Raw genomic sequence first — 27,966 nt, 5'->3', positions numbered from 1 at the left:
AAGTGGTCACTTTATTGGGCAGACCCAATAAATAAATAATGTCCAAATTACAGGGTACCAAGTTAATACCTTGTGATTTAGAAAGCAATGGCAAAGTAAGCCTTATTTTTAATATTCTCCCTTCTCAATGACCATGCATTGACAACCATTATACACAATTCTGCTTTAACAGAAGTGGCTCTCAAGGCATCTAATTTATCAGTGCAGTGAAGTCGCCCTGAGTTTACCCTTAGTTGCCCCTCAGTACTAGTTTGCATGTAGTAATGGTTCCTACTTCCCAGAAGCCTAACATTAATTTCCCTCTGCTCTCCCAGCACTCACCTTGGGGATGCTGAGGTGTTCCCAGGGAAGAGGATGATGCCGCGAGAGCCTCTTGTGAGTCTAGAGAAGGAGAGCTATGGCTCAGAGGGGTGGGGGAGGCAGGGGCCGCCGGGGAGGTCAGGTCCAAGGAGAGGTCACCTCTGCCCCGGCTCGCGCTCCGGCTTCTCACTTCTCTCTCGTGCGCCTCGGCTGCCAACTGCTCCAAGTATTTGTATCTGAAAGTTAAATTCCAAAGGGTTTCCGTAAAAAGAAAGAGGAGCCCGTGGCCGATGCTTGTTTATGGATGAAACACCTGCAGAGTGAGCTGGTTTCCTGATACACAGAGCACAGCACAGGGCTGGCTGGAGGACCAGTCTGCCAAAAACAGCCAGCGAAGCCAAGATGCTAATGATTAAAATCCCCGCATCATTCATAACCAAACAAATTGGGAGAAATGGCAACATCACACAGTCTCCAGAGACTGGATCACTGCTGCAGAATCCTACTTTGCTCTTTTAGGAAATGTGTACAAATAAGCAAAACAGCAATAATGCCCATTACAAAGCCCCAACAGTGACAGCTGAAAACCACACGCACTCAGAGCTTGCAGCTGTGAAATGGGAGGGCGCCTCGGTGTGGGGGAGAGAAACAATGCCCCCAAAATACTGAAAGGGGTTGCTGGACGGAGGCCTCTCTGAATTTCTGAACCTGCTTCAACGCTAACAGCAACGCGACTGGAATTCGCTTTGTTCTCCCAGTGTCGACCATGGAAACTTTTTTATATTCTAAAATATTTCTGAGTAGGACTCAGACATCCAATAGCTTGGACCTGACGTCACATATAGTTTATTCATCAAAGTCAGTTTAAAAGAACAAAGATACATCTGTTTTGCATTTCAGGCAGGCAGAACCCACTAACTGTTTATTAAGACCAGCTACCAATCATATTCCTCATAGTGTGCTTTATAGATCAGACCAAAATAACTTTGAAATATGTGCCTCTTCCAGATGTCTGCTAATTTTACCCACCATTATTTGTTCAGAAGTGAATTTATGAATTCAGCTGTAGCAGGTTTCTGTCTCATCAACCACTAAACTTTGAGACAGGTTATTCAAGACCGTCACTCAGATCCATCGGGATTCACTGCTTCTTCAGTCCCTCCCGGTGGGCAGGTCCCCCCAACCCTAGCCCACCAAAGCCCCCACCACACACGACATTCCAGATTCACGCACCCAAGAAAAGCAGAGCATATATATGAAACCCTTAAAAAGGATGCATTTAAAAAGCATGCATTTCTTCATGCATCCTTAATGTGGGCATGGCTCCCCAACGTCTGCCACGGGGACCCCTGCTCCCTGCCAGGCCTGAGGCAATCTGCCCCGCAGGCCGGGCTCGCACGCGTGTCTCCCTCTGCGAAGCCTGCCTTGACCACCACAGCTGGAAGCGATCTTAGCCTTGCCTCTGAACTCATGTCGGATATGTAGTCCATTCAACTCAGATGGCATTTTACATTTACTGCCTGGCATATTTAGTCATCTTTTCACATGTGTGTGTCTGTTCTCAACAAGCAGATAATAGGATTTCTGAGAACAGAAGATTACCATCCTTTGTTCTTTCCCTTGGCGCCTTGCACTTGCCGGGCCCAGGGGAAGCAGGCAAGGCATGCGGTGAGGAACCCGCAAGGCGGCACCTTGCTGCAGGGGTCTACCCGCAGCAGCGGGGGGCCGAGGGTGGCCGACGCATCTATTTCAACTTCTTAGGGAGGGAGCTTACTTTCATGGTGAATCTCTGAGAAAAAATGAGTGAGGGGTCTGCATACACATACGTCTGGGCGAGGTTTGGAGAGCCTCACGGTTATGGGGCGAAGGAACTCTGGACTTCTCTTGTCAGCAATGTCACCTCTCAAAAGGTAGGAGAGGTGACAAAAGGAAGGTATTTCTGAACTTAATCTGGACCAGCAAGGAAAACCACCTGGCTATGGAATCTTGGAAGAAAGTGACCTTGAAGGCAAGAGTCAGAATCCCAACAGGAGGCATGTTCTAAACGAGATGGTGGCACAGTCGAGGCCAGGAATGCCGTGAGCCCAGGAGGAGCTTGTGAGGCATCCCCACGCTGAGTCCGAGCCTTCTGTGACAGGAGAAAGGGGCAGGCAAGGGAGGGTGTGCAATCAAGGGGACCTGCATAGGTCCAAGGCTTCAGGCCAAGAGGACAACCCATTTATGACCTTCATTTCAGGTGATCCAGCCCTGGCCCCGCCCTCTTGGTCCCCTTCTCCGTGGGCAGCCAGGCCGGCAGGTATGTGTGGGCAGAGAGTTCACTTCAGTTTCTGGGGGACTCCAGGGGTTATTCCTTCAGAGTCTGGATACGACTCCAAGGCTTCCTGCACACCCTTCACCTCCTAGATGTCATCCTCAAGGATCTGGGGGACATGGGAAGAGTCAAGGATTTCATAGGAATTCTCCTGAGGATGTTTATCTGGTAGACAAAAATGGCAGGGGAGGGGGCCTGAGGACTTGTTTGATGGGTGGAAAGTTTCTTTTACAAGATGAAATGAATGCCAGAGACGGGCCACACAACAATGTGAACATACCTAACACTACTGAATTGCACGCTTAAAATGGTAAACGTGATCTTCTGTGTATTTTGCCACAGTTATAAAGACTTTAAAATATGGCAGGGATGGGGGAGGGGCACGAAGGTCAACAGTCAGTAAATCTTTGTGGAAAAAGCAGTGCCAGTGGCCATCTGCAATGGGCCGGAGTGGTGAGGGGAGACTGGCATGCCTGGGAAGAGCCAGGCCACCGGGCATTTAGAGCTTCACAGCTTAGCAACCTCTCCTGACCCATGTCAACCTCTGGCAGTTCCTGGGGAGGAAGCTTGCCCTATATCACAACCTTGTCTTACAGACTCTAAGTGCACTTAGGGGCCCAACAGTACCTACTCCCCCAGGAGCCCAGCAGCCCATGAAATGAGGGTCGAGGGTCCTACGTCCCTGTGGCTTTGCAACACAACCCCCAGCTGAGACTCTCCTGAAGCTTCCTGTATGCAAAGCACTGGGTTTTCTATCCACAGGCCACAGCCTTAAGAAAAGACTTTTCACCTTTCCTACTTTCACCTAAACACTCCCATTTATCCCATCTCTGCCCATATCTTTTGTTTATTCATTCATCTTTTCATTATTTATTGAACATTTGTTGAGTGCCTGTCATGTGCTAAGTGCTGCAGTAGGTACTAGAGATTTAATAATAAACACCCCTCCCCCCCCCCCCCCCCCCCCCCCCCCCCCCGGCTCATGGAGCTCACAGTTCAGTGGGAGAGATAGGCAAACAAACCTTTTGAATGAATTCACACATCCACCAAAGTGGTGGGCTGCAGGGCTAGTATTACAGCCGAGGGAGCATATACGGGCTTGGATCTCATTCCCCAGGGCCCTATAGAAACTGTTTGATTTTACATTAACTAAACCTACTTACTGATAACTTTTCCTGCCACTCTTCTACTTGGGAACTCTTCCTTACATTAAACCAAAATCTGACTCCTTCCAAGTTCTATTCTGTCCTCAGACCAGTTAAGCAATGCTCAGAATCTTCTCTTACTGCTTCATTGATCACTTTCATGCATAATTTCCCAAATCCTCGCCTAGTCCTGACCTTCCCCTTGCACTCTTTCCCATAACCCCTGCCTGCCATAGGCATTTCCTATGCCATCCCCCTGAGACAAATCCTTGCCCCAACCCCACCCCAACCCCACCCCAGCCCCAGCCTCAGCCTGGGTCTCATTCCTTACTATTCCCTTAAAAAATTATTTGTGAGGGGCGCCTGGGTGGCTCGGTCAGTTAAGCGTTCGACTTTTGCTCAGGTTATGATCTTGCGGTCCGTGAGTTCGAGCCCCACGTCGGGCTCTGTGCTGACTGCTCAGAGCCTGGAGCCTGTTTCAGATTCTGTGTCTCCCTCTCTCTCTGCCCCTCCCCTGTTCATGCTCTGTCTCTCTCTGTCTCACAAATAAATAAACATTAAAAAAAATTTATTTGTGAATGTCACTGAATCATGATCAGATAAAGCCTTTCTTCTAATGTTAAAGAAGAAGCAGCACCTCACCAGAATCTTACTCTGGATCTGCACCATTGTCCATAAACTAGTTTGCCTCAAATGCTGGAATGAGATAATACAAAATAAATCAAAATGAAATCAAACGTGACTGGATAGCCTTTACACTTCAAAATAGCAAAACCACACTCATCTTGCTACACTGGATGACACAAACCTTAAAAAACCATCTGCTGTGATTCTGGCCATTTTTATCTGAGTCACTGCATTTCGAGAAAGAGACATGGGACCCAACAAACACACCTGGGTCTACCTTGAAGAGTTTCTAGATGGAGCCCTCTTCCTTACTTCTGAAGCTCTTTCCACCTCTGATCTCCAGTTACCCCATCCATTTCTGAATCCCATTATACTTGGAAATCTTATCTGTTCCTGGTCTGCCAGGAACCCAACAGCTTTCCAAACAGGGGAAAAGTTTATACCCTCTCTCCCATCTTCACCAGGTAATTCAAGAAGCAAACTAATCAAGAAAAGTGGCTGGTCCAAACTAAAGGGAAATTCTTGGCTGCTTCCACAATCCTCCATGTAAACAGAGATGGGGCCCACATGAGGCCACGGAGAGGCCACTCCTGCACCAGCGAAGAAGCCCCAGGCAGATGGGTGACATAGGGCAAGGACTGAGGTCAAAACAAGAGGTGACAGGAGAGGAGTGGCAAACACCTCTCTCTCTGCACAGGTCTTCCAGGCTTAAGTGATGCTATGCTTTGGTGAAAAAATCAGTGATTGCTATCCAGAAAGAGGTAGACTTCAGTGGTTTGGGACAATTTTGAGGTCAGTCTGGACCTTGAGATCTTCTCAGAAGCTTTAAAGCCTTGCTTGTGGAGACAGAGCATAACAGTCAAACTGTCCAAAGTTAAAAAAAAATGCAGAATCTGGAGGGAAAGCTAAAAACTAAAATAAAATTCGGTTTCTTAAGCCTGGACATGAAGTCGACAGCATTTTCAGTCAAAGTCTATGCCCCCAATGTCAAAAACAGGTATTCATTAGAGAAATAGAAGTTTCTTATTTCTTCCACTCTAAATTTGCTGGCCACCACTGGTTATTATGGTGGCAATAATCTAATAAAACACTGGAATTAAAGCAATGCCATAGTTTTGTTTATAAGGCTGACCTAAGCATCTAATTTTTTAATTGAACACAGACAGACTGCACTTTTCTTGTCCTCAGACTGTCTTGAACTATTTAGCTGAAGGTGTCTAAGAAAACTCAGCAAAGTTCCACTTATTGGCATAGTTCAGATTGGGAGGTTCCCAACTGGCTCTAGTAGGAAAATCAGCCTTTCCATTGCTCCATGTAGTATCGCCATCTGGTGGTAGAGGGAATAACTGCAGGCTACACTGCTACAGGGTAAAAACTTGCCTTTTGCTGGTTTACTTTCAAAAAACGGTTTCTTTTGGTGACCTAAGTTTATCAGACACGGAATATATTCACTTTGTATATTTTAGTGGTATTCAAATCATGTTGCCATGATTTGAAAAAATAAAATAGCTTACAGCTTAAGTATTTTATGTAAAGCTGTTGGTTCATTTGCTCCTTTATTACATATCTCCTTCCTAAGTGCCTACTATGTGCCAAGCACTGCGGAGGGCACTGGGACAACCAGGAAAACAAGACATGGTTCCTGCCATCCAGGAACTGAGTATAGTTCAGTAGGGAGACAAAGTAAGTGATCAGGCACATCGTGTACGAGTCTCAGGAATGTCTGGCACCTCAGCCAGCGCCTGGCATGGTTTGTGTGTTCAAATATTTGTTAAAGGAATGCGTGACCTGGAAGCACACAGTAGGGACACGTAGCCCAGACTCAGCAGCGGTCGTGCAGGGTATTTAAAATATGTACCATATGTCAGTATGCTAAACTAACGTCCTCATTTGGTGAAGAGTATGGAGGAACAGACATACATTTCACACCACAATGGCACTAATTACTAAGTCTGTACTTGGAAAACGTAGATAACTAGGGCATCCTATTCTACAAAATACCAGTTACCCAAAGTCTTAGGTGACTTGAGTGAGCTATTTTAATTAACAATTCCCTTAGCATGCTTGGTTAAGAGTGCAAAGTCAAGTGCCATTTGGTTACAATGGGAAAGAAAATATATACAAACCTTTCTTCTCTTGCTTGTCTTTGCTCCTCTCTTTTGTCTAAATACTCTCGGCTAACAGAAATATGCAGAAGAAACAATAGGGAAGGAAAAGAACAGAATTAGATGCTCATGAAATTGCCAAGAAATTATTAGTGTTTCATGAAAGACTGTTGCCTCAGAAATGGAAAGTGGTTGTGCTGGATTAAAAAAATATATATATATAAAGGCTACCCTTTCAAACTACTAAATACAATGGATTTCCTATCGAATCACAGGGATGAAAACATGGGAAATCCCACAAGTTAAAGAAAGAAGAATTTAGGTATATGGGTGAGAGAGGAGACGAAAAAGTTTTTTAAAAGGTGAAACAACACATAAATAAAATACGGCAACTGCAAGCAAGCAATAGCTTTCAGAGATGATTAACGTCCAATCAAGTCCTGCTAGCTCCACAATTTTCATCTCAAGGATTAAATCTAGGTGGGTCCAGGTGTCTAGGCCATTTTGTGTCGCACTCTGCAGTTTGGACATTAATGCCACAGTGCAGGATTCTTCCTCTCCATCCCTAAACAGGGATCATGGGAAACTCTTGCTTTGTACATTCTCTTGTCTGCACTCGTGAGATGCCCAACTTTGTCCACTTCCCACGTTTGTTGCTCTGCTCCTGCTGATGAGATTCCAGCTTGAATCTAAGTTGAAGACTTAGGATCAGCAACTTCTCAGTGGACCACTTATTTTTCTGAAAAATTATGACTTCGAGGCTTCCTAAACTGGACGTCACAATGTAGCTTAAGTATTCTACCCGCCCCCCACCCCCCATGCACTAGTAACAGGATATAAAGGGACAGTAGGTCAAAGCAACTAAAGCAGCTTAGGAGACGGAGAAAAAGAAACAAAGACCCAGATTTGTTAGCATTTACGAGCACTCGTCCTCATCACCTTCCACATTAGAAATAATATGTCCCATAACCCAGGAATCTTAAAATCATATTCAACAAAAATAAAAACAGGTAAGGATGCTCTCCAAGGGAAAAAACCAAAAGAAGTACGAATAACTTAAATCAATAAATGGCTGAATTACTATTTCCTTTTTCGAAATTCGTTTCATTCACATCCTCAGACTTTCAGGCTGGAACTATAGTCATCATAATTAATAGTTGTATGTGGTCTGTCCTGACGATTGACCAGCACTCCTTCTTGGACAGGGTTCTTTTTTCCAGGATCTGTGTCTTACATGGGAAGTGAGACCCACTCGGGACAAAAAGCAAATAGTGGATAGTTACAAGCACGGTCTGTACCTAGACACACAAGCATATGAATGTACAGCTTAGTATTTGTTACAATGCGTTCTTGTCCTATTCTTCTGGGGCTTCAATGATATGAATGCAAGGCATTTTGTTACTGTTCCATAGGTCCCTGATACGCTACGTTTTTTCCCCAATGTTATGCTTCATTTTTTAAACTGGATAATTTCTGTTGTTCTACCTTCAAGTTTACTGACTTTTCTCTCATCTCCATTCTGCCGTTGATTCCATCCAGTGAATTTTTAATTTTGATTACTGCATTTTTCAGTGCTATACGTATTTCCACTTGGTTCTTCTTTACAGCTTCTATTTCTTTACAGAGACTTATTTTTTCACTTGTTTCAAAAGTATTTGCCCTTACTTCTTAGGATATGTTTATAGTAGCTCCTTTACAGTCTTTGTCTGATAATAACATCTATGTCCTTTTGCAGTTAGCACATTTTGATTTTCTTTCCCCTTTAAGAGCCTCCTGGTTTTTTTGTGTAACACATTACACTGGATTGCATCCAGAACATTTTAAGTATCTTGAAATGAGACTCTGGGTCTTCCTTGAATTCTATGAAGAATCTTATTTTCTTTAAGCAGTCAATCAACTGGGTTAGGTCCAGCCTGCCAGTTCTGACACTGGCTCCAATATTAGCTCAGCTTTCAAATATTTTTAATGCTATTCAAATTGGGCCCTTGTGTGCACCACCCAGTAGCCAGTCCTGGACCTTGAGTGGCGGTCCTCTCTGTATTTAGTTCTCAAAGTCTGTGGTATGCTCTGGAAGTTCTGAGCCACATGTGCACAATTGGGAGATGAACCCAGAATGCTCTCTTAATTTCTCTACCCTTTGTGACTTTCCTATAATTCCAAGGCTTCCTTGGGTCTCCACTCTTGGCCCTGTAGCCAGAAAGCTTGGGCTTTATTTTCCATGCTCTGGTGCATACTTTGAGTAACTCCGTCTGCACCCAGGGCAGCACAGCAGGACGCAGAGAGAACGAGGGTGATTTGCCTAGTGCTCTTGGAACCACAGCTCCTTTGGTCAGAGGAGGGGTGCCCTCCCTCAGAGTTTCAGGCACCTGCCTGGACACTGCTGCCATCATTGTGCTTCGGTAATAATACCCCAGCTTGGAGACTGGGGTAGGGAAGAAGGGAAAAAAATATGAAAATACAGGACATTTCTCCAGTCTCTGACTCTTAGGAACTCCGTTTTCTGCTCCTGAGTTCAGAAAGAGAGGCCTTCTCTTAGAGCTCTTTCAGTTCACACTTGGTACGCACTTCTGGGTTTGGGGGCACCTCTGAGGACACGCCAGGTGATGAAGAGGAAAGAAAAGGGTAAACTCTCGCTGGTTTGGAACTCTGAATGCTAGCCTCTGTCCCCAGTTCACTGGCTCCCTTCTGCAATTCAGAGTCTTCAGAGCTCTGTGTGTCTGTCCACGGCTTCGGGTGGCACTCAGTGGCACAGAAGAGATGGGAGGGAGTGTGCCGACTCCATCTTCCCCTGAACTGACACCCTGTTTTAGTAGGTTTTCAGCCCAAATCCTTGTATGTGCAAACTATCCTCTGAATCTGTGTGTTTCAGTCAGATTCGCCGCTGCTATTTGGTGGCAAACTATGCAAACTCTCAGAAAGCCCTGATCAGGAAGGATGTCACCTGTTCCAGTGGTTTTACAAATTGGTCTTTCCAGAAGTGACGACTCGCAGAGTTACCTCATGAGAAATGGTGCATACAGGTCGGGCATTTCCACATATAATTTGGTAAAAGTCCGACAGTTCAGGGTCTGCTATGCAATCACAGTGGAGGAATGATGTTAAGTTGACCTTGTGCCAGCCACTAACCCAGCCTTACAAAAGCCAAGATTAGCGTTTCACTCACAGACTTGGGATATTTGTTGCCATGTAATAGTGAATTATAGTTAATGCAACTTTACAACTCAGCTTCTATTTTGACCATTTCATACTTACCTGGGTTCTGGAAAAATGTAACAGAACCTATAAATCCTTATTGACACTGCTTTATATTCTTTGTGGGTTTAAATGGGAGTCATTGAAAGGGGATACTGTTTGCCAAAGAAACTAAACTGACGAAACAGGAAGTGAAGATGGGGTGAGAAATGAAAGCAAGAAAGAACACAGAAGGTCTAGGAACAATGACTGTGCCGGTGACAAAGGCAGCGATGAAGAGGGGGAGAGGATGCGAGAAAAGAGCAGAAGGAACGAAATGTGTAAGGATGGTCTCAGCAAGTGTTTTGCATAGAGCACTGCACAGCACGAAGCTGGCAGGGAGGAGGAGAAGTGGAAGGAGGTTGACCAGGAGGTTGGTGAGAACAGGTGCACAGGCTGGAGGAGAAACGGAGTGACATTGAACTCAGCTGGGGCAGACAGGCTGAGACTGGAACACAGCCTGGGAGCTGGATGGAGACCAAAGAGATCAGTGGGATAATGGGCTGGGAGTAATCGGCAGAATGGCTTTCTCCTCCATAGGAAGAGAGATTATTGTTTAAAAAAATACATTGAAGATTGCAACAGGGAGCAAGGAGCAAAGCAGAAAGTGGGAAATGCATTTTCTTTTGGCATCCAATGGAATATGAATAAAACATGAGTAGCTTTAGGGGGAAATGACAAATTAAGTTAAGACAATTAGGCTCTCTGTCTTCAGGAAGGCCTGGATAAGACCGTTTTAGATAATGGAGGCCCCCAAAATACACAAGCTCCTAATTGTATTTGGCTGGCTTTCTGTGCTTCCTGCCATATGGTTAGAGGGAAACGGCCATAACAAGCCAGAGCTAGTCCGTTTCAGGAATGTCTTACAGTTCCTTAAAAACAGAGACAGAATCTAAAGCAAACATATTACTATCGAACCCTTCACACCAGCATTCATCATACAGAGCACGAAGGCATGTGCTTCGATTTTCCATTATTTAGAGAGTCTTGAAATTCCTCTTACTTGAATTTGTTCCTTTCTTCCCGTTCTATTCTCTGCAACCTTTCTTCTCTCTCCTGCCGCCGCCTCTCTCTCTCTGCTGCCAATGACTCTTGATGCTGCCTAAAGGATGATGTGAGAAGACCACTCAGTGAAGACCTAAAGATACAGAGTTAATGTTTTAGTGGCTTGGCCTGTGATTCAAAGTACCCAAGTAGGAACCAGCCAGACTTCGGTTTCGAGTGAGGGTCCAGTCCACTGGTACCTAGGTATTGCTGGGGGGAAATTACTGAGCGTCTCAGATCTTCATCTGTAAACGGAGGTAAGTAGCCTGCTTCGTGCGTCAGGAGGAGAAGAAGGTACTAATGTGCATACAATGCTAAGCACCATGCCTGGCACATAAGCAGTCATCAATAATAGGTGCGGTTATTACCAAAAAGAATTTTCATAAATACAGATTCATCCTCTCTCCCACTCCCTTTCTCTCTCTAGAGAGAGATACACACACAGTTTTTTGTAGAGGTTAATTCTTTTTTTTTTTTTTTAATTAAATCCAAGTTAGTTAACATACGGTGTAATCATGACTTCAGGAGTAGAATTTAGCGATTCATCACTTACATACAACACCCAGTGCTCATCCCAAGTGCCTTCCTTAATTCCCATCACCCATTTAACACATCCCCCAATCCACCTCCCCTCCAGCAACCCCCAGTTTGTTCTCTGTATTTAAGAGTCTCTTATGGTTTGCCTCCCTCTCTGTTTTTATCTTATTTTTGCTCCCCTTCCCCTATGTTCATGTTTTCTTAAATTTCACATGAGTGAAATCATATGATATTTGTCTTTCTCTGACTTATTTCGCTTAGCATAAGATACTCTAGTTCCACCCACGTTATTGCAAATGACAAGATTTCATTCTTTTTGATCACCAAAAATATTCCATTATATATATGTGTGTATATAGACATATATACACACACACACACAATATACACACCTATACACACACATTATGTATATTATATTATACACACACATCACATCTTTATCCATTCATCAGTCAATGGACATTTGGACTCTTTCCATAATTTGGCTATTGTCAATAGTGCTGTATAAACACTGGGGTGCATGTGCTCCTTCGAATCAGCATTTTGGTATCCTTTGGTTAAATACCTAGTAGTGCAATAGCTGGGTTGTAGGGAAGTTCTATTTTTAATTTTTTGAGGGACAGGCCATACTGTTTTCCAGAGTGGCTGCACCAGTTTGGAGATACACACGCATTTTAAACTTGATCTATGGAAAGACGTTATAGAATCAACATTCAATCTAGAACTGTTTTCTATTTTACATATGCTAAAAATATTTTACCATATACCAGCTTCTTGATATACCTCCTCAAAATAACTGTGTCATCTTAAAACAGGTGTTAAGATAACAGATGAAGAAAAAAAGACACAATACTGGTCTGAAATCTGACTGAAAATAAAGAAATCTTATTCTACGTCAAGAAGCATCCAAGAACATACAGCATGTTCAAAGGACTTGACTGCTGGTGATACCACTCAATATGGAGTGTTCACTGAAGATGGCATTATGGGGACAACTGGCTGCGAGAGGCCTCAGTGAGGGATCAGGGTGGTGGGAATCACAGGAAATGTTAAGTCACAAGAATGGGTGGGAAAAGAAAAAATTATGTAAACTCATGAAAAATACAAAAGGGAGTTCACTGGGAAGAGGGGTCTGTTGGACCTCTGGACAAATCTGTATGGACAATGAGGCCTTCATTTGTTGAAAAAATTCTAAAACTAAGATATAAATATTGCTGAAATATAGGTGGGATGAAATCCTACTTGAATCCAGTGAAAATATGCCTGCCTGGTGGGGAACACAAGGTTCCTTAGTGCGGGAGAAAGATGGGACTCTGGTATCACTCACATTCGGCCATAAGTCCCACAGTTATCCTCCTTAGCAACATGGAGCTGCCTCTGGCTGTCAGTCAGAAGCAGAGGGAAGAAGCCACCATTCCTGCCGGCTACAGGAAGGGAGTAACCAAATCCCATATTCCAGGCTCTCTCGGGAACTACTTCATCAGCCCTGGACACTTGGGCATGGATAGAATGTGAGTTCTCCTTCATATAAATGAAATCTAGACTATCTTTCTTAAGCTGTTATTTATTTTTTTCTGTCATATGAGGCTAAATCTAATCCATAGAGTGTTCAGGTTTACTGTACCTCTCACGCAGTGACTGACAAATTGTTACGGACATAACAGATTGTTTCAACCTGATTAATAAGTTTAACAAATGAGCATATATACCTACTATCCCAAAGTGGAGAAAACACATTCTTCTCAAACACAGAGACCACCAATCCTGCCACAAAGCTCATAAATAAATGCCAAAAATTGGTTTCATATGGGCTACCCTCTCAACAATGTAAATGAGCTGGAATAAGATAAACTTTAAAAATTGATATAATTGGAAAACTGTGAACACTTCTAAACAGTTCAAGCCAAAGAAGAAAAATACAGAAAATTATAAATGATCCAAAGGGTACTATAATGAATACGATATATATCAAGATTTATAGAATACTTCTACAGTAGTATTTAGAAGGAAATTTATCACCTGAAGTGTTTGTATTAGAAAAGAAGTAAAAAATAATGAGTGGTCAACTCAACAGTTTGAAAAGCAACAACAGAATAAATTCAAATAAGGCAAAATAAATTAAATAAAGATAAGAACAAACATGAATGAAATAGAAAAATATAGAGAAAATTTAAAAAACCAAAGCTGGCTTATAATTTTTAAAAATAATAATACATTCTGTCAAAACTGTTTAAGAAAAAAGCTACTAATAAGCAATTTTCAAGAATGGCATAGATACAAATACGAACATAACAAGAGACAAAAATAATTACGAGAAAATGAGAAATTTCTATGACAATACATTTGGAAACTTTGAAGAAATGGATGTTTTTCTAAAAATGATTGAAATCACTGAGGAAGAAATAGACATTTTAGAGCTCTATTAACCTTTAAGATATTGAATCAATTAATTACAGATATATCCATACACACCAAAACAAAAACAAAAACCCCACGAGGCTCATATTTTTAAAGGTGATTTCTTCCAAATAATCAAAGAAGAATTCATCTTAATCATATACAAAGTTTCAGAGAATATAAAAGTTCCCCAGCTCATTTTATGTGATTAGTAGTAGTCTGACACAAAAACTAAACAAGAACAGTATGAGGATAGAAAGTTATATACTGATTGCAAATATGAACACCACTGCAAAATCTGAAATAAAATCATGCTGTTTGTCCAATGAATCCAAGGATGTTTAAGATGAATACATCAATGAATGTAATTTACCACATTAATAGGTTATAGGAGAAAAACCATGACTACCTCCATAGATGCAGAAAAAGCTTTAAATACAATACTCATTCGTTGTTAAAAAAAAAAACAAAACTTTAGCAAGCATAGAACTGGAGAGAGTGTTCTTAACCTGACAATGGGTATTTAGCCAACATATTTTTTTAAACTATGGTAAACATTACTCAATGCTGGAACATTAAGTGCATCTTAATGTTAGAATTGATCAATCAGCGGGGAACTGATGGACTATTTAACAATTGGTACTGAGAGGATTATTAACCACATACAACAAAATACAGTGAGGCCTTCCACATACCAAACACAAAGAAAAATTCTGGGATTGGAAAATGTAAAAAGTAAAAACTTTGCAATATTTATCTCGGGAAAGAATTTTTATACCAGAAACAAAAAAAGTGCCATCAAAAAGGAAAAACTTGATACATTTACATATATTAAAATTTAAAATCTGTATGCACTTAAGAGAGTACAGAAGTTAAGAATAAAGAGAAGCCACCACTTAGGAGCTACTTATAACACATATAAACCACAAGGATTAGTATACATATAACAAAAAGAACCACTCCACATTAGAAAAAAAGAAACCACTCAGTGGAAAAATGAGCAAAAGATAATGGGCATTTTGCTGAAGAAGAGAATTAAATGGCCAACAGATATATAAGTGATGCCCATCTTCACTAGAAATCAGGGAAAAAGAATACAAGTTAAACCCATAGTGAAATATTATTTCAAACGTCTCAGATTGCAGATTGACCAAAACTAATGCCTGATAACCCAAAGCATCGGCACAGAACCAGACAACAAGAACTCTCTTCCATACCTTCTGGGGGTCTAAGTTGATATAATCATTTTGGAGAAGCACTCAATATAACTGAAGATGTGCATATCCTACAATCCAGCAATTCTACTTCTAGGTTTATACTACAGAGTAACTTTTGCATGTTAAAGATGGCAGATATGTACGAGAATACCATGTGCTATGCTGTTTTGCACTGTTAATGGTTAATAACTAGAAACTATATAGGAAAACAAAAATATGGTATATTTTTACAAAGAATACTTTACGCATGTGAAAAAATAGAGTGAAATGGACTAACATGGATGATTCTCAAAAGCACAATATATTGACAGCGAAAAGCAGTCTGAAGAATATGAACGATATACTTTCATTTCTATGAAGTTTAAATACATGCCAAGCGAAACCATACACTATTTAGGGGTATGTTTATATTTAGCAAGAATATAATAACATATATGGAAATGACAAAGCCAATTTCAGGTGGTCATCACTGGGGAAGAAAATAAATCAAAGGGACAAGGGCTTCAATTTTATATACAATAGCTCCATAATTTTCTGTCATTACCTAAAATTTTCTGTAAGCCTGGAATATATTTTTGAAGCTATTCTATTGCTCTTTAAGAATCAAAAATACTTCTTGGGGCGCCTGGGTGGCTCAGTCGGTTAAGCATTCAACTTTGATTCAGGTCACAGTCTCACGGTTTGTGAGTTCAAGCCCTGCGTTGTGCTCTGCACTGACAGCTCAGAGCCTAAAGCTTGCTTTGGATTCTGTCTCTCCCGCTCTCTCTGCCCCTCCCATGGTCATGCTGTGTCTCTCAATAATAAACATTAAACAAAATTTATTTAAAAAGAATCAAAAGTACTTCTCTTTTAACATCAAGTATCTTTGAAGCCCCGAGCTAGGTGAACCTCAAAAGTTAAGTCTAGCTCCAGAATTTTAAAACAAAACATAAGGTATTCTACACAGGAGAGTTATTATTTTAGGACTATGTGGGGAATTTGAATCCAGCCCAGCTTCCCAGCCTGCCCTGTGCGGTCGTCTCCTCAAGTGCTAGCATCTTTACCTTCTGAGTTCTCTTTCCAGAACAAAAGACAGGAGCATGCTTGGTGGTCTGTGCTCATGCTTTGGTGAAGAGCAGAATAAGGACCTTGCCATTCCCCCTTATCCTTCTGACTTTAGTTTCTTCTAAATGTTTGCTCTGATCTCAGGAAAGACTTAACACGTAACTTAATAATGGGCCATTAGTGGCTGTGCTAATGAAGTCAAAGTGAAGCCTCTCTAAACCACACATTAACATCATTTCCTTACGGAAATTGTGAATATTGGAGCCTGAATAAAATTAAAGTAGTATTAGAACTCGAGAACATTAAGTAGTGTGTCCAGTTTAGTCAGGTCGGTATGTCATTCCCTCCTGCAGATTTTGACCGTGCCCACTTGGACCACCTCGTAAGAACAGATCTCATATTGACTTGCTGGCCAGAACGCAACAGCAAACGCACTGATGAGCAGCCTTAACAACACGGGAAGTCTCCTTCCTTGGTTCCTCAGTTCTGAAAGAACTGAAATGTGAGCTAACTCAAAGCAAAGCAGAGTGGTTCCTCTATTCTGGACGTGAAGCAAAATGCCTTGAGGAATTCAAGATCCATTCTCTTGAGCACACTAACACAGATCCCTGTAGCAGGAAGGGAGAATTTAAAGACCTCCCATGGGCTTTTCTGTCCTAAATGAATAGAAGTCACTTTGATCATACCGGAAACAAAAGGCTATAAACATCATATTAATAAATTTCCCTAGGTTTTCTGGAGAAGCCCAACATGTGAGAATATAAACTGTGAGAATATAACATGTGAGAATGTAAACTGTGGTCCTGTTTCTGGAAATGGGCTCAACCCATAATATCAATGCCAGAATGCACTCAAACCATACAAAAGGGAATCCCAAATCAACCTTAAAAAAAAAAAAAAAACACCAAAATTCAAGTTAGTATGGTAAATTCTCCTTATAAGGGCATCATTAACAGATTTTTATCTTTCGTATTAAGTTTTTCAGGAACAATCCTTACAGCAATTGGAAGTTGCTGTCATGTTTAATCTTGGCTGGTCTGAGGACCAGCTATGGCAAAAAACGAATGAGCACAACAAGGTTTAGAGAAAACCAGAGCATGGCCAATCGCTGAACCCCGGTGAGCCTAGTTTACTTGTTTGTAATTAGTGATAATAATACTTGAAACTTATGAAGCACCATCAGGTTAACATGAGAGTTTATGTATGAGCTTGCTTAGAACAGCATCTGGGCTGGAGCACCTGGGTGGTTCAGTCAGCTAGGTGTCTGACTCTGGATTTCTGCTCAGGTCATGACCTCACGGTTTGCAAGATCGAGGCCCTCATCAAGCTCTGTGCTGACCGCACAGCTTGCTTGAGATTCTCTCTCTCCCCCCTCTGCCCCACCCCAGCTCATGCGCACTCTCTCCCTCTCTCAAAATAAATAAATATACTAAAAAAAAAAAGAACGGCACCTGGGCCATCCTGGGTATATGACACATCTCATTTTATGCTGGGAGCCTAAAATCTCTGGATGCAAGGGAAGGCTAAGCTGCAGGATCAGGGCCAGATCTGGAATGTGACACTGGCAGTGCCCAGCCTGAGAGGCGAGAATGGGACGGGGGATTGACGTGAACGTTCCCACCATGGCTACCAGCTGGGTGAGTCACCAGGGCTGCGCGCCACCCCGGAACACATCTGGAAAGCTGAAGTCGTCTACGATACAGCCGAGGCAGCTGCAGCCGAGTGAAGCCACGTAAGAATGCAGGTGGAGAGGAGCCAGAGAGAGATTTTGCAATGGAGCGGATGATCTACTCTGAGTGAGAAGAATTGCAATATTTAATCCTGACCATACCAGGCTCCAGGGGCTTCCCCAGAAACCCATCTGGTTAAAGCCTCCCTCACCGAGATGTCTGAAACAAGAATTCCATTTCACTGAAATGTGTTTGGTAATCACAGTTACCACTTACGGAGACAATACCGTGTGGTACTATTTTACATGAAATGATTCTTTAAAAATTTTTTTAATGCTTATTTATTTTTGAGAGAGACAGAGACAGAATGAGAATGGGTTAGGGGCAGAGAGAGGGAGACACAGAACCCGAAGCAGGCTCCAGGCTCCGAGCTGTCAGCACAGAGCCCGACGCGAGGCTTGAACTCACAAGCTGTGAGATCATGACCTGAACCAAAGTCGGATGCTCGAGCGACTGAGCCACCCAGGCGCCCCTACATGAAATGATTCTTTTAATGCCTACAACCTCTTGTACTCAGTTCTACTATTCCCCTCTTTATAGAAGAAGAAACTGAGGCCAGAAGAGTTACATTGAGGACACAGTAGAGGTGGGCATTTCAACAAGCCTGTTGGCCCGAGCCCCAGTGTTAACCAATGTCTTACAGAAAATAAAAGAGAAAGGAATACACTTCATCTCATTTGATGAGGACAGCATTACTCTGGTGTAAGACCATTCTGGAAGACAGCTTGGCAATTTCTTAAAAAGGTAAACATGCACCTACCATAGGACTCAGCAATTTCATTTCTAGGTATTTATCCAAGAGAAAAGAAAGCACATTTCCATACTAAGACTTGTATGCAAATGTTCATAGCCAAAAATTGGAAACAACTCAAATGTCCATCAACAGATAAACAAACTGTGGTATATTTGTATGGTGGAGTACTAGTCAGCAATAAAAAGGAATGAAGTATTGAAACATACAGCAGAATGAATGGATTTCAAAACAATTATGTTATTTGAAAGAAGTCAACCCCTCCCCAAGAGTACATATAGTATGATTACATTTATATAAAACTCTAAAAAGTGTAAACTAATCTATGACGACAGAAAGCAGACCAGTGGTTGCCTAGGATGAGGAAGGGCAGCCTTGCACAAAAGGGCATGAGAAAATGTTTGGGGTGATGGATATTTGCATTATCTTGTGATAATGGCTTCATTTGCCTATACATATGTCAAAACTTCTGCTCAACTTTTTTAGGTCAATTATACTGGAAAAGCTGTGTAAACACACATGCTCCCTTGGTAAGTTTGAGTTAAGTAAAAGTCTTATTTGTGAAAGAAGCAAATCTTCAACACTTTTTATTTAAAAAAATGATCTCTGGTGAAATAGTAACAAAAGTCACACTAAGTTCACAAATTCTCCGATATTTGAAATTATCACTTAATTCACAAGCAGTTAATTTCACATAAGATACAGAGGTCAAAGAATGGTACTAAAAGGGCAATTCATTGGTGCAAAACCATGAGGTTGTCCTTACAACCTAGCTGTGAAAATCGGGGGTCACTCGATCTAAAGATCACAGGAGAAGAGGTAACTCTGGGTTGTGCCAAGCAGTATTTGCTTGCCCTGGAATGAGGAAATGTCAGAATCTTCTTTCACCCTCCAGGGCTACATCCCAGCTCTCAAGGATGAAATGAGCAAGCCCCAGAGGCAGCCCTAAGAACCAGGCAACTTTTCTCCATCATCGTGGCTACAATCACGGAGACATCTGCCGTCAAAGAGGGGGACATGGGTTTAAGGCTTCCTTCTGCTCTCTCTCCTCCCAACTGTCACACACTGCTTCAGCGCAGCTCTGAGGTTCCCAGCCACAGGAGGCAAGAGCACGGCTCACATTGTGTGCTGTGGACACTGGCCCCACATGCAGTCTCACGTGACTGCACTCACTCACGTGCAGGGCACGTGCCATTCCCCTAGGCATAGCTGGCATCATGCTTCGACCTGTCCCCTGACCCCTTCTGCAGGCCTTGACCCCAGGCTCACAAGCAGTTCTTGCCAGTTTGTTCTTACCTTCCACCCACCTAAGACCAAGCGAGTCCTCCAGCGAGGAGGTCAATCCTCCTGTCACAGTTCCCGGGCCACCACAGCATGGCTTCATGATTAAACTATTCTTCGGGCAGCTTCCAAATCACAGACTGCCACCAGCACCTCCTGAGTCATGGCTTCCTGGCCTTGCAGGCCCGGACCAAGGTTCATCCTTCCCAGCTTCTCTCTTCCTCTCCTGTCCAGGCCAACCCACACCTCCTATGCATGCCCACTCCTTCTCTAAACACCAAATCTCTTCCAAACATAGTCTTCCAGCTCGGGATCATGTTTTAAAGAAAAATATGGACTCACTCAATTTTTTTTTTTTAATCTCCCTCATCTAAGTGGGCTTGCTCATCTCATCACGAGAGCTGGCAAACCTAGGGATAAGTTGCAATATGTCTTACATTGGTGACTCAGTTTCCCAGACCTCTTATTAGAGGTGTCCCTCATGAGGATAGAACACCTATGCTAGGCTCTCGACTTTGATGGCCTCTCTCTCTACTTCTATGAAATTTCATTTTCTTCACAAAATTTACTGCAGCGGAAACTCTCCATTTGCTGATGATTTGCTTATCTTCTGTTTCTGCCAGTACAGTGTAAGCCAGGTGAAGCCAGGGGCGGTCTAATTAAATCAACGTCAGATTCTCATGGCAGCATAGGTGGCACAAGGTGAGCACCCAATAAATATTTACCGAATGAAATATAGGAGTCATTATATGTGTGTATGAGTGTGTACAGCCCCAGAGGCTAGGTTTCCAGCTGTCGCTGGATATTTTGGTTTTACACTGGCACAGCAGAAGAACAGAATGTGAAAGGGTGGGGATTCCATCTAAATATCTAGCTGTCTACACACACACACACACACACACACACACACACACACGCTCACTCACTCTCTCTCTCTCTCTCTCAAATCAACCCAGGAAGAAACTCAGCCTCTCCCACCATAATAGTAAGACTTACTCATTCCTGGCTGGGCTGTGTGGAAACGAGTGGGAGAAATGGGAGAAGGGACCCAGGAGTACATTTTCTGAATGAGGAATCTCTCCCTTGTTCCTACCCCTTTTCACTCCGTAATCTTTGAACAACGCTAGTGTGAAACCAGAAACCCAGCCATCAGGGGCTAACCCACTAGGACAGGGCGCACACGAGGGTGTTGGCCCAGGGGTTCCGCTTGCAGCATGGAATACCTGTGAGTGTCTACAGCTCTGTGGGTGGAGGTGTTCCATCTGCATTGTTTGATGAGTGACCTTTGCACTTCCTTGTTCTAGGGCTCACCTAACTCTGTGACACGCACTATTCTCACTTCCCAGTGGAATTACAATAGATACGCTTAAGGTTGCTATGTTTACCTTTTATATAAACAAGGATGAGAGAATTATGTAATTAAAAAAAAAATGTATTCCAATCCCACTTTCCAAAGGAAGAAAACAGGATTCTGGGAGATTCAAACTGGTCATGCATGTGCTCGCCTGCTTATGTGACAAAGAGGTTTGGGGCAGGGCGGTGAACAGGAGGCTGGAGAATCTCATGCGGGAGACACAGAAGTGGCTGCTGCCCAACAGCAGCGACAAAGCAGTAAAGATGCCCCCTACAGGAGAAGGAACAGGAAAACAGCATAGAGTGTCTCCTTGCAGAAAGAAAAAACTCACTTTTACGAGTCATGTGAACACAGATCCTACAGGGCACAGTCCTGCTTGTCTTAAAGATTTCCCCCCATATCTTTGAATAAAATAGCCAATCCAGGAAAGTTAACCATCTTGATCCCATGACTTTGGGGGACCCAAACCTACTACCACGGACCACTGTAGATTGATGAACCCCATTTTAGGAACAAAAGGACAAACACATCAAAGGGCTGAGAGCTGAAACAGAGGTAGCATATGAACCCACAAAGATGTTACAATTCATCCTGTCTGAGGAAGTCAGAGGAGTTTTATAGGACAGATGTCATCTATGTGGCTCTTAGAGGACGAGAAGGAGTCAAGTGGATGAATAAAGGAGAGGTTGGCCAAAGAACAGAGCAAATCGGAAGGAAGAGTCCCCAGGAGAGTCTGGTATGTTCATAGTGGCATCTCCATGGGGTTAAAGGACAGTGAGGCTGGGGGATGTGATGGTTGATGAAGCTGGAAAGTGCCTGCAGGACCCAAATGTGAGAGATCTTCTTGGTGATGTTAGTCAAGTTGGGCTTCACTGGTTGGCAGAGGAGTCATTCAAGGTTTCTAAGTGGGAAACGTCATCCGCTCAGATCTACATTTCAGAAAGACCTGTATCACTCAATAGATAGTCCAGGCATGACATAGATCTTGAACTAAATCTATGGTAGGAATGGTAAGGAGTCAGCTCCAAAACACACGTGGGAGAAAGAGTCCCTTGAGTCTGTTGAGGACTCAGAGTCCTCCCGCAGGACAGAGGGCTGATGTAGAACCCAGGTCCCCACACACCCAGAGTCACAGCAGATAGATGCCATCGGGGAGCCAGACCTACCGTATACTCACTCTGTCAACGGACCAGCGCGTCTCCCCTCCTGCACTTTGGATGCAATCACAATCGATTAATCAGAACCACTTTGTGCCTTACAGGAACTCATTGTGTGTAACAAGACTGGTATCAGGAACTAGCAGCAGGCAAGTGGGAAGGAGCAGGCAAGGTAAAAGGAGAACACAGCTGCTGTGAATGGTAGCGACTCAGTCCACATTGGTACCTTTATTTCCTGTCACTGGTTGTGGCACTGGGTGCCACTAATTTTGATCACATAAAAAGAACATGCCTTTGATCTTATTTTATATGCTCTTCAGAATTTTCTCAGTGATGTCTGAGGTGTCTTTTTAAACCGACTTCGACCAATTTAAATTGAAAATTAAAAAAGAAAATTAACTAGAGCTCCATTGCACGATGGTGCTCTTGACTCCACAACACAATTTTGTAAGAAGTACGGTGTAGATCAAGTGATGAAACACAGCCAGCAAGTATTTGAGACCCGGAAAAATATATGAATCACCTATTTGGAAAAATCAATGGTTTTAAATCCAAACAAGTAAAACCTCGAGGCACACGTAGATACGAGCGAAGGCAAGAAATGATAAAAGCCAAAGCTGACTAGGACAAGAGGACAAGCCAAAGCTGACTAGGACAAGCACAAAGATCCATGCACAACAGACAACCCACACAGAGGAGGAGATTAGGATGAGGAAGACACAGGTACCAGCAAGTTATACTCAGGGCGATAGTCAAAAGGCCTGCCAGGCAGGTAATATATACAAAACCTGAAGTAACTGAAAACAGGCAGGAAATGCATGGAAACGGACATCTTCATCCTGAGGGAGGAGTTACCGCCCCAGTGGTGGAGACAGGTGTTGAAGGGGGTCATAAGAAGGGAGAGCCCACAAGGGGAAGCTTGACTTGGCAGACAGAAGTCACAGCTCAGCAGAGCAGGCTCCCCTCCTCCCAGTCCTAGCTGCTGGGTCCCAGCTTCCCCCAGATATTGCCCATCCTCTATTCTGGCACTGTCCATCACCATAAACAACTGCACAATAGCAGAAGACAAAAACAACAGGACTGTTTCAAGGTAGCACATGACAAAGTCCTACTTTAAAGACTACTGACCGCATGATAAAGACAAGAATTGGGAGGAAGGAGAGCTCCTGACAGCCTCACAGAAGCCAGGGGGTGGGACACACTCCTAAGGGAACAGTTTGAACACAGACACATACGTGAATCGGGATTCCTGTAGGTACATGACAAATCAGTAGGGACATGATTGTTCATTCGATAAATGGTCTGCAAACAAGTGAAAACATTTACGGTGGATCTCTGCCTACACTATATGCCAAAATAACTTCCAGCTAGATAAAATATTTCAATGTGAAAACTGCAGCTTGAAATTCTGGAAGCATACAGGGGAGAAAAGGTGTCCTCACGAGGAACACAAAACCAGAAGACAAAAAGATAAATAAATTTAACTCGTAAAACTTAAATTTGTCTGCCTGGCAAAAGCACCAGAAATGAAATAAAAGACTAATGACTGAGGAAAATAACTGCTACTCTTATCAGAGTTTATAAATAACCTCTACACTTCAGTAAGAAAAAGAACTCAATGACCATGAGCCAAAATTTCACAGAAAAGGAAATATTAAATGCTTGTGGACATAGGAAAACATGCTCAACCATATTAATAAGGGACGTGCACATTTAAATTTTAATACCAGAGAACTCTTCACCACCAGGTGGCCAATGGTTGAGACTGTGAATGGTCCTTCTGCATGGGGGTGGGCAACGAGCTCTCTCACTCAGCATGGCTCACAATCAAAACTGGTACAATCCTCATGAAAAGCAATTTGATAAAAGTCAATCAAAATTTAAAATGCGTAAACAATTGACTTACTAGATCTATTTCTAGGAACTTATCCTATGGACAACCACACGTGTGCAAAGTGACACATGGACAAAGAATTATGCTGCAGTATCATTGGTCACAGCAAAACACTGGGGCCCATCAATACAGAATTGGGTATATGAAGTAGCATCCAGAGAAAAAAGTATGATGCAGACATTAAAAACAACGCAACAACTCTAAGTACCGCAGGGGGAGAGAACCCAGATGCAGGTTTTAAGTGAAAAAGCAGAACGCACAATAGTTTTGTGCAGGGTATTACCATGTGTGTAAAGATAGATGAAACATGTCTACGCTTACGTGAACATAAATGTCTCTGGACATACACGCAAGAAATCGCTAGGAGTCGTCGCTTCTGGGGAGGGAGCTTCACTTTCATTGTACAGCCCTTCACCTTTTAAATGCTCTACTGTGTACATGCAAAGCCCATATAAAAATAAAATGCAAAGCTGCATCCTTTACCCATCCTTACTATCCATTATCACTCCCAACAGAGGTGCCACTGCTCATATGTGGGTTTACTGTCCCAACAGAGGTGCCACTGCTCATATGTGGGTTTACTGTCCTCCACAAAGTAGGGAGACTCTCTCTGGGGCCATGAAACAGGGCAAACAATTCCCAAGCGTTTCTTCTTTTTCAACTTTTTTAAAGATTTTTTTTAATGTTTATTTATTTTTGAGAGATAGACACAGAATGTGACTGGGGGAAGGGCAGAGAGAGAGAGACACACACGCAGAATCTAAAGCAGGCTCCAGGCTCTGAGCTGTCAGCACAGAGCTCAGCACGGGGCTCGAACTCACGAGCCACGAGATCATGACCTGAGATGACGTTGGACACCCAGCCTTAGACTAAGCCACCCAGGCACCCCCCCCCCCTTTTTTCACTTTTTATTTAAATTTTTAAAAATTAAAAAAAAATTAATGTTTATTTTGAGGGAGAGTATGTGCGCACTCACAAGTGGGGGAGGGGCAGAGAGAAAAGGGAACAGAGGATCTGAAGTGGGCTCTGTGCTGAAAGCAGAGAGTCCGATGTGAGGCTCGAACTCACAAACCGTGAGATCATGGCCTGAGCCGAAGTTGGACACTCAACCAACTGAGCCACCCAGGCACGCCATCAAACTTTTCTGAAGACTCTTGATATTAACCTGTAGAACAGGCAGGGTATTGTCATTTACAGCAGTGTCATTTACAACCAGCGGTACTGTTGTAAGTGGAAGACAGAACAGAATCAATACTTAAGGCACACACTGATCCTTCGGGTTTCAGCTCAATGAGTGAAGTCCTTCCTGGTCCCTAAAATCTGGATCTGGGGTTCTTCCAGTGTGCTTTTCCGCACAGAGCACTCACTGTGTTCACCTGCTAATACCCCCTTTCATGGTACAAGCTGGGCCTCATTATCAGCGCACTCCCCAGACTCAAGGCCAAGACTGATGGCCTCAAAGCACCTTCAGCCCCAGGCACTTGACTTGTGTCTGATCCCCTCACGGTCATTGCTCAGTAATTGCGGTCACCACACCGAACAAGCATCTGGCGCCATTTCTGAAAAGGCCCACAAGATGGAGATGTCACTGCAGGGATGGAAAGAGACGGGCTCTGCCCTTCCCAGCTTCCCAGACTCATGTGCTGTGGTGTAATTATTGTTTGCTTCTTTGTTTCATTTGAATATTCGACATGAACGGTTCAAATATTCCTATAATTCTTCTTTTAAAAATATTGAGAATGTTTCCACTCAAAAAGCACAGTTTCAAAATTGAAACAATTAGAAAGTCTGCTTTCATTAAACAGTGGCATCTTGTATCCCAGAGGGCCTTTGCAAATAGTTCGGGATTTCTTATTTTCTTTTGTTTTGGCACAGCTCAACTTCCAATTTCATGAAAATTAATGTTACATTGTTTCTGAACGACAGCCCTATAAACAAAGTCATAATAGGAGATGTGGGGATGGATTCATTTTAATACCCTTGACTTGACTTAATTTTGTATATTGTTTCTTTAGTTCTTCCTTTCTAGGTCAATTTATCATTCTAAATTTGATTAACATCCAACATACTAGCATGCTTGGGAAAAATATGGAAAACCCTAAACTCACAATGATGGCTAGTTGGATTTCCAAAGTGGGCTGACCTGCTCGAAGGGGTGTTTTAGTTGGCCTGATTTTCCTAGGACTTAAGGGAAGTGAGTCTTATTTCCAAACCAAGGGAAAAGAGTTCTAGATCTTTCCAGTACTGCACGGCACCCTGACATGAATCTAATTTTTCAGGAGTGTGTTAACAGAAAACGTGGGTTCTCGGGACACCTGGGTGGCTCAGTCAGTTAAGCGTCCTACTTTTGGTTTTGGCTCAGGTCATGATCTCATGGTTCCGTAGGTTCGAGCCCCACATTAGGCTCCGTGCTGACAATGTGGAGCCTGCTTGGGATTCTCTCTCTCCCCCTCTCTCAAAATAAATAAATAAACTTAAAAAAAAATAGCATCAAGCTTTAAAAAAAGAAAAATAAAATGTGGGTTCTCACTACAAGAATGCCACTATTGTTCATAATACTTTAATGCCTTTCCTGAGTTTTTCTTTTTGGTTTCAAGAATTACAGGTATATAAAACATCTCAACAATCTTACAAATTACTGGAGTATATACTTCAGTAAAAACAATCACACACCTTAGTAGGGCAGAAAACTGTTGTAAATGTGAAAATAGATGAGTGACATCCAAATAATTCAGTTGTCAACAATGAAAAAAATTAAACTGTATAAAACCACATATTATAATAAATACAACTTACATTGTACATTTGGGTGATGTATACAAATATAAGTTGGAGTTGGGACCCCTCCTTCTTTTTCTTTTTTTTTATATCATAAATATAAGCCAGCGAGGCCAGAGTAAAACGTGGTGGGGTGGCCAGGCTGGAGGGCTTGCTGGTCTCAATAATGAAACTGCATATCTGATGTTTCAAATGATTGGTCACATGGTTTAGTGAAGCTATAAATGGTGATAATTGGGAAAAAAACATGCGAATGTAAAGCAAGTAACTCTGAAGCTTTCTTTGCTAGTGGATACAACAGATGGTTCAGGTAGAGAACTTTCTGTAGCAGAGTATGCTGTAAGAGGGAATTGGAAAGGAAAGGCTACCATTGGGGTGCCTGGGTGCCTCAGTCGGTTAAGCATCTGACTTCATCTCAGGTCATGATCTCATGCTTTCTGAGTTTGAGCCCCGTGTCCGGCTTTGTGCTGACAGCTCAGAGCCTGGAGGCCGTTTCGGATTCTGTCTGTCTTTCTTTGCCCCTTCCCCGCTTGTGCATGCTCTCTCTCTCAAAAGTAACTAAACATAAAAAAAAAAAAGGAGGGGAGGGGGGAGAAAGGCTTCCATTACTGGCTTCTCTGGTGGCCAGATCTCAGCATGCAGGCTGGCTGGAGGGATTTCATGTAAGTAACTTCTTCAAGCCAAGGACCACTGAGTCCACCTATCCCCAGGGACCCTCACTGTGTCCCAGGTGTCATACAGACTCCTGATGACTCGCATGCCCCAGGCTGAACATCTCCACCTGTGATTTGCTTTTTTTTTTCCCCAGTAAATTCTGTCTCCGTTCCTAGTTTCTAACATCCTCATGCTTGAGCAAGCCTGAACCCTCACTCATTCTGCTTCCCCTGCTCCCACCTTCCTCCAAGTTTGCCCCAACTCACTGCTCCTCTCAAGCCCCATGGCCGCTGCCCTTCTTAGGCATGGTCAGCCCTCTCAGACTCAGAGATAGCAGCCCCTGTCCCTGTAGCCTCGACCCACTGGCTCCACTCATGGATAGATTAGAGCACCCCACCTGCTGCTT

At 42.9% G+C, this 27,966-nt stretch overlaps 1 protein-coding gene across 11 annotated transcripts in view; it reads right to left on the bottom strand.

Moving 5' to 3' along the window:
* FHOD3 (formin homology 2 domain containing 3) overlaps nt 1–27,966 on the bottom strand; it is a 468,859-nt gene that overhangs the window by 87,513 nt on the left and 353,380 nt on the right. For 6 of the 11 annotated variants that reach the window (XM_053206689.1, XM_027068790.2, XM_027068791.2 and 3 more), the window contains 3 exons: nt 10,723–10,857; nt 6,510–6,560; nt 322–536 (listed from right to left, as the gene is read on the bottom strand). In XM_053206689.1, the coding sequence (XP_053062664.1) occupies nt 322–536; nt 6,510–6,560; nt 10,723–10,857 (401 nt within the window). The remainder of the gene's footprint in view (nt 1–321; nt 537–6,509; nt 6,561–10,722; nt 10,858–27,966) is intronic. The other 5 variants (XM_027068792.2, XM_053206691.1, XM_027068793.2 and 2 more) reach the window with 3 other exon arrangements.

This window comes from Acinonyx jubatus, chromosome D3 (assembly GCF_027475565.1).
Source record: "Acinonyx jubatus isolate Ajub_Pintada_27869175 chromosome D3, VMU_Ajub_asm_v1.0, whole genome shotgun sequence".
Lineage (NCBI taxonomy): Eukaryota > Metazoa > Chordata > Mammalia > Carnivora > Felidae > Acinonyx > Acinonyx jubatus.
Note: the sequence above shows the minus strand (reverse complement) of the source record. Positions and strands in the feature narration are given on the sequence as shown.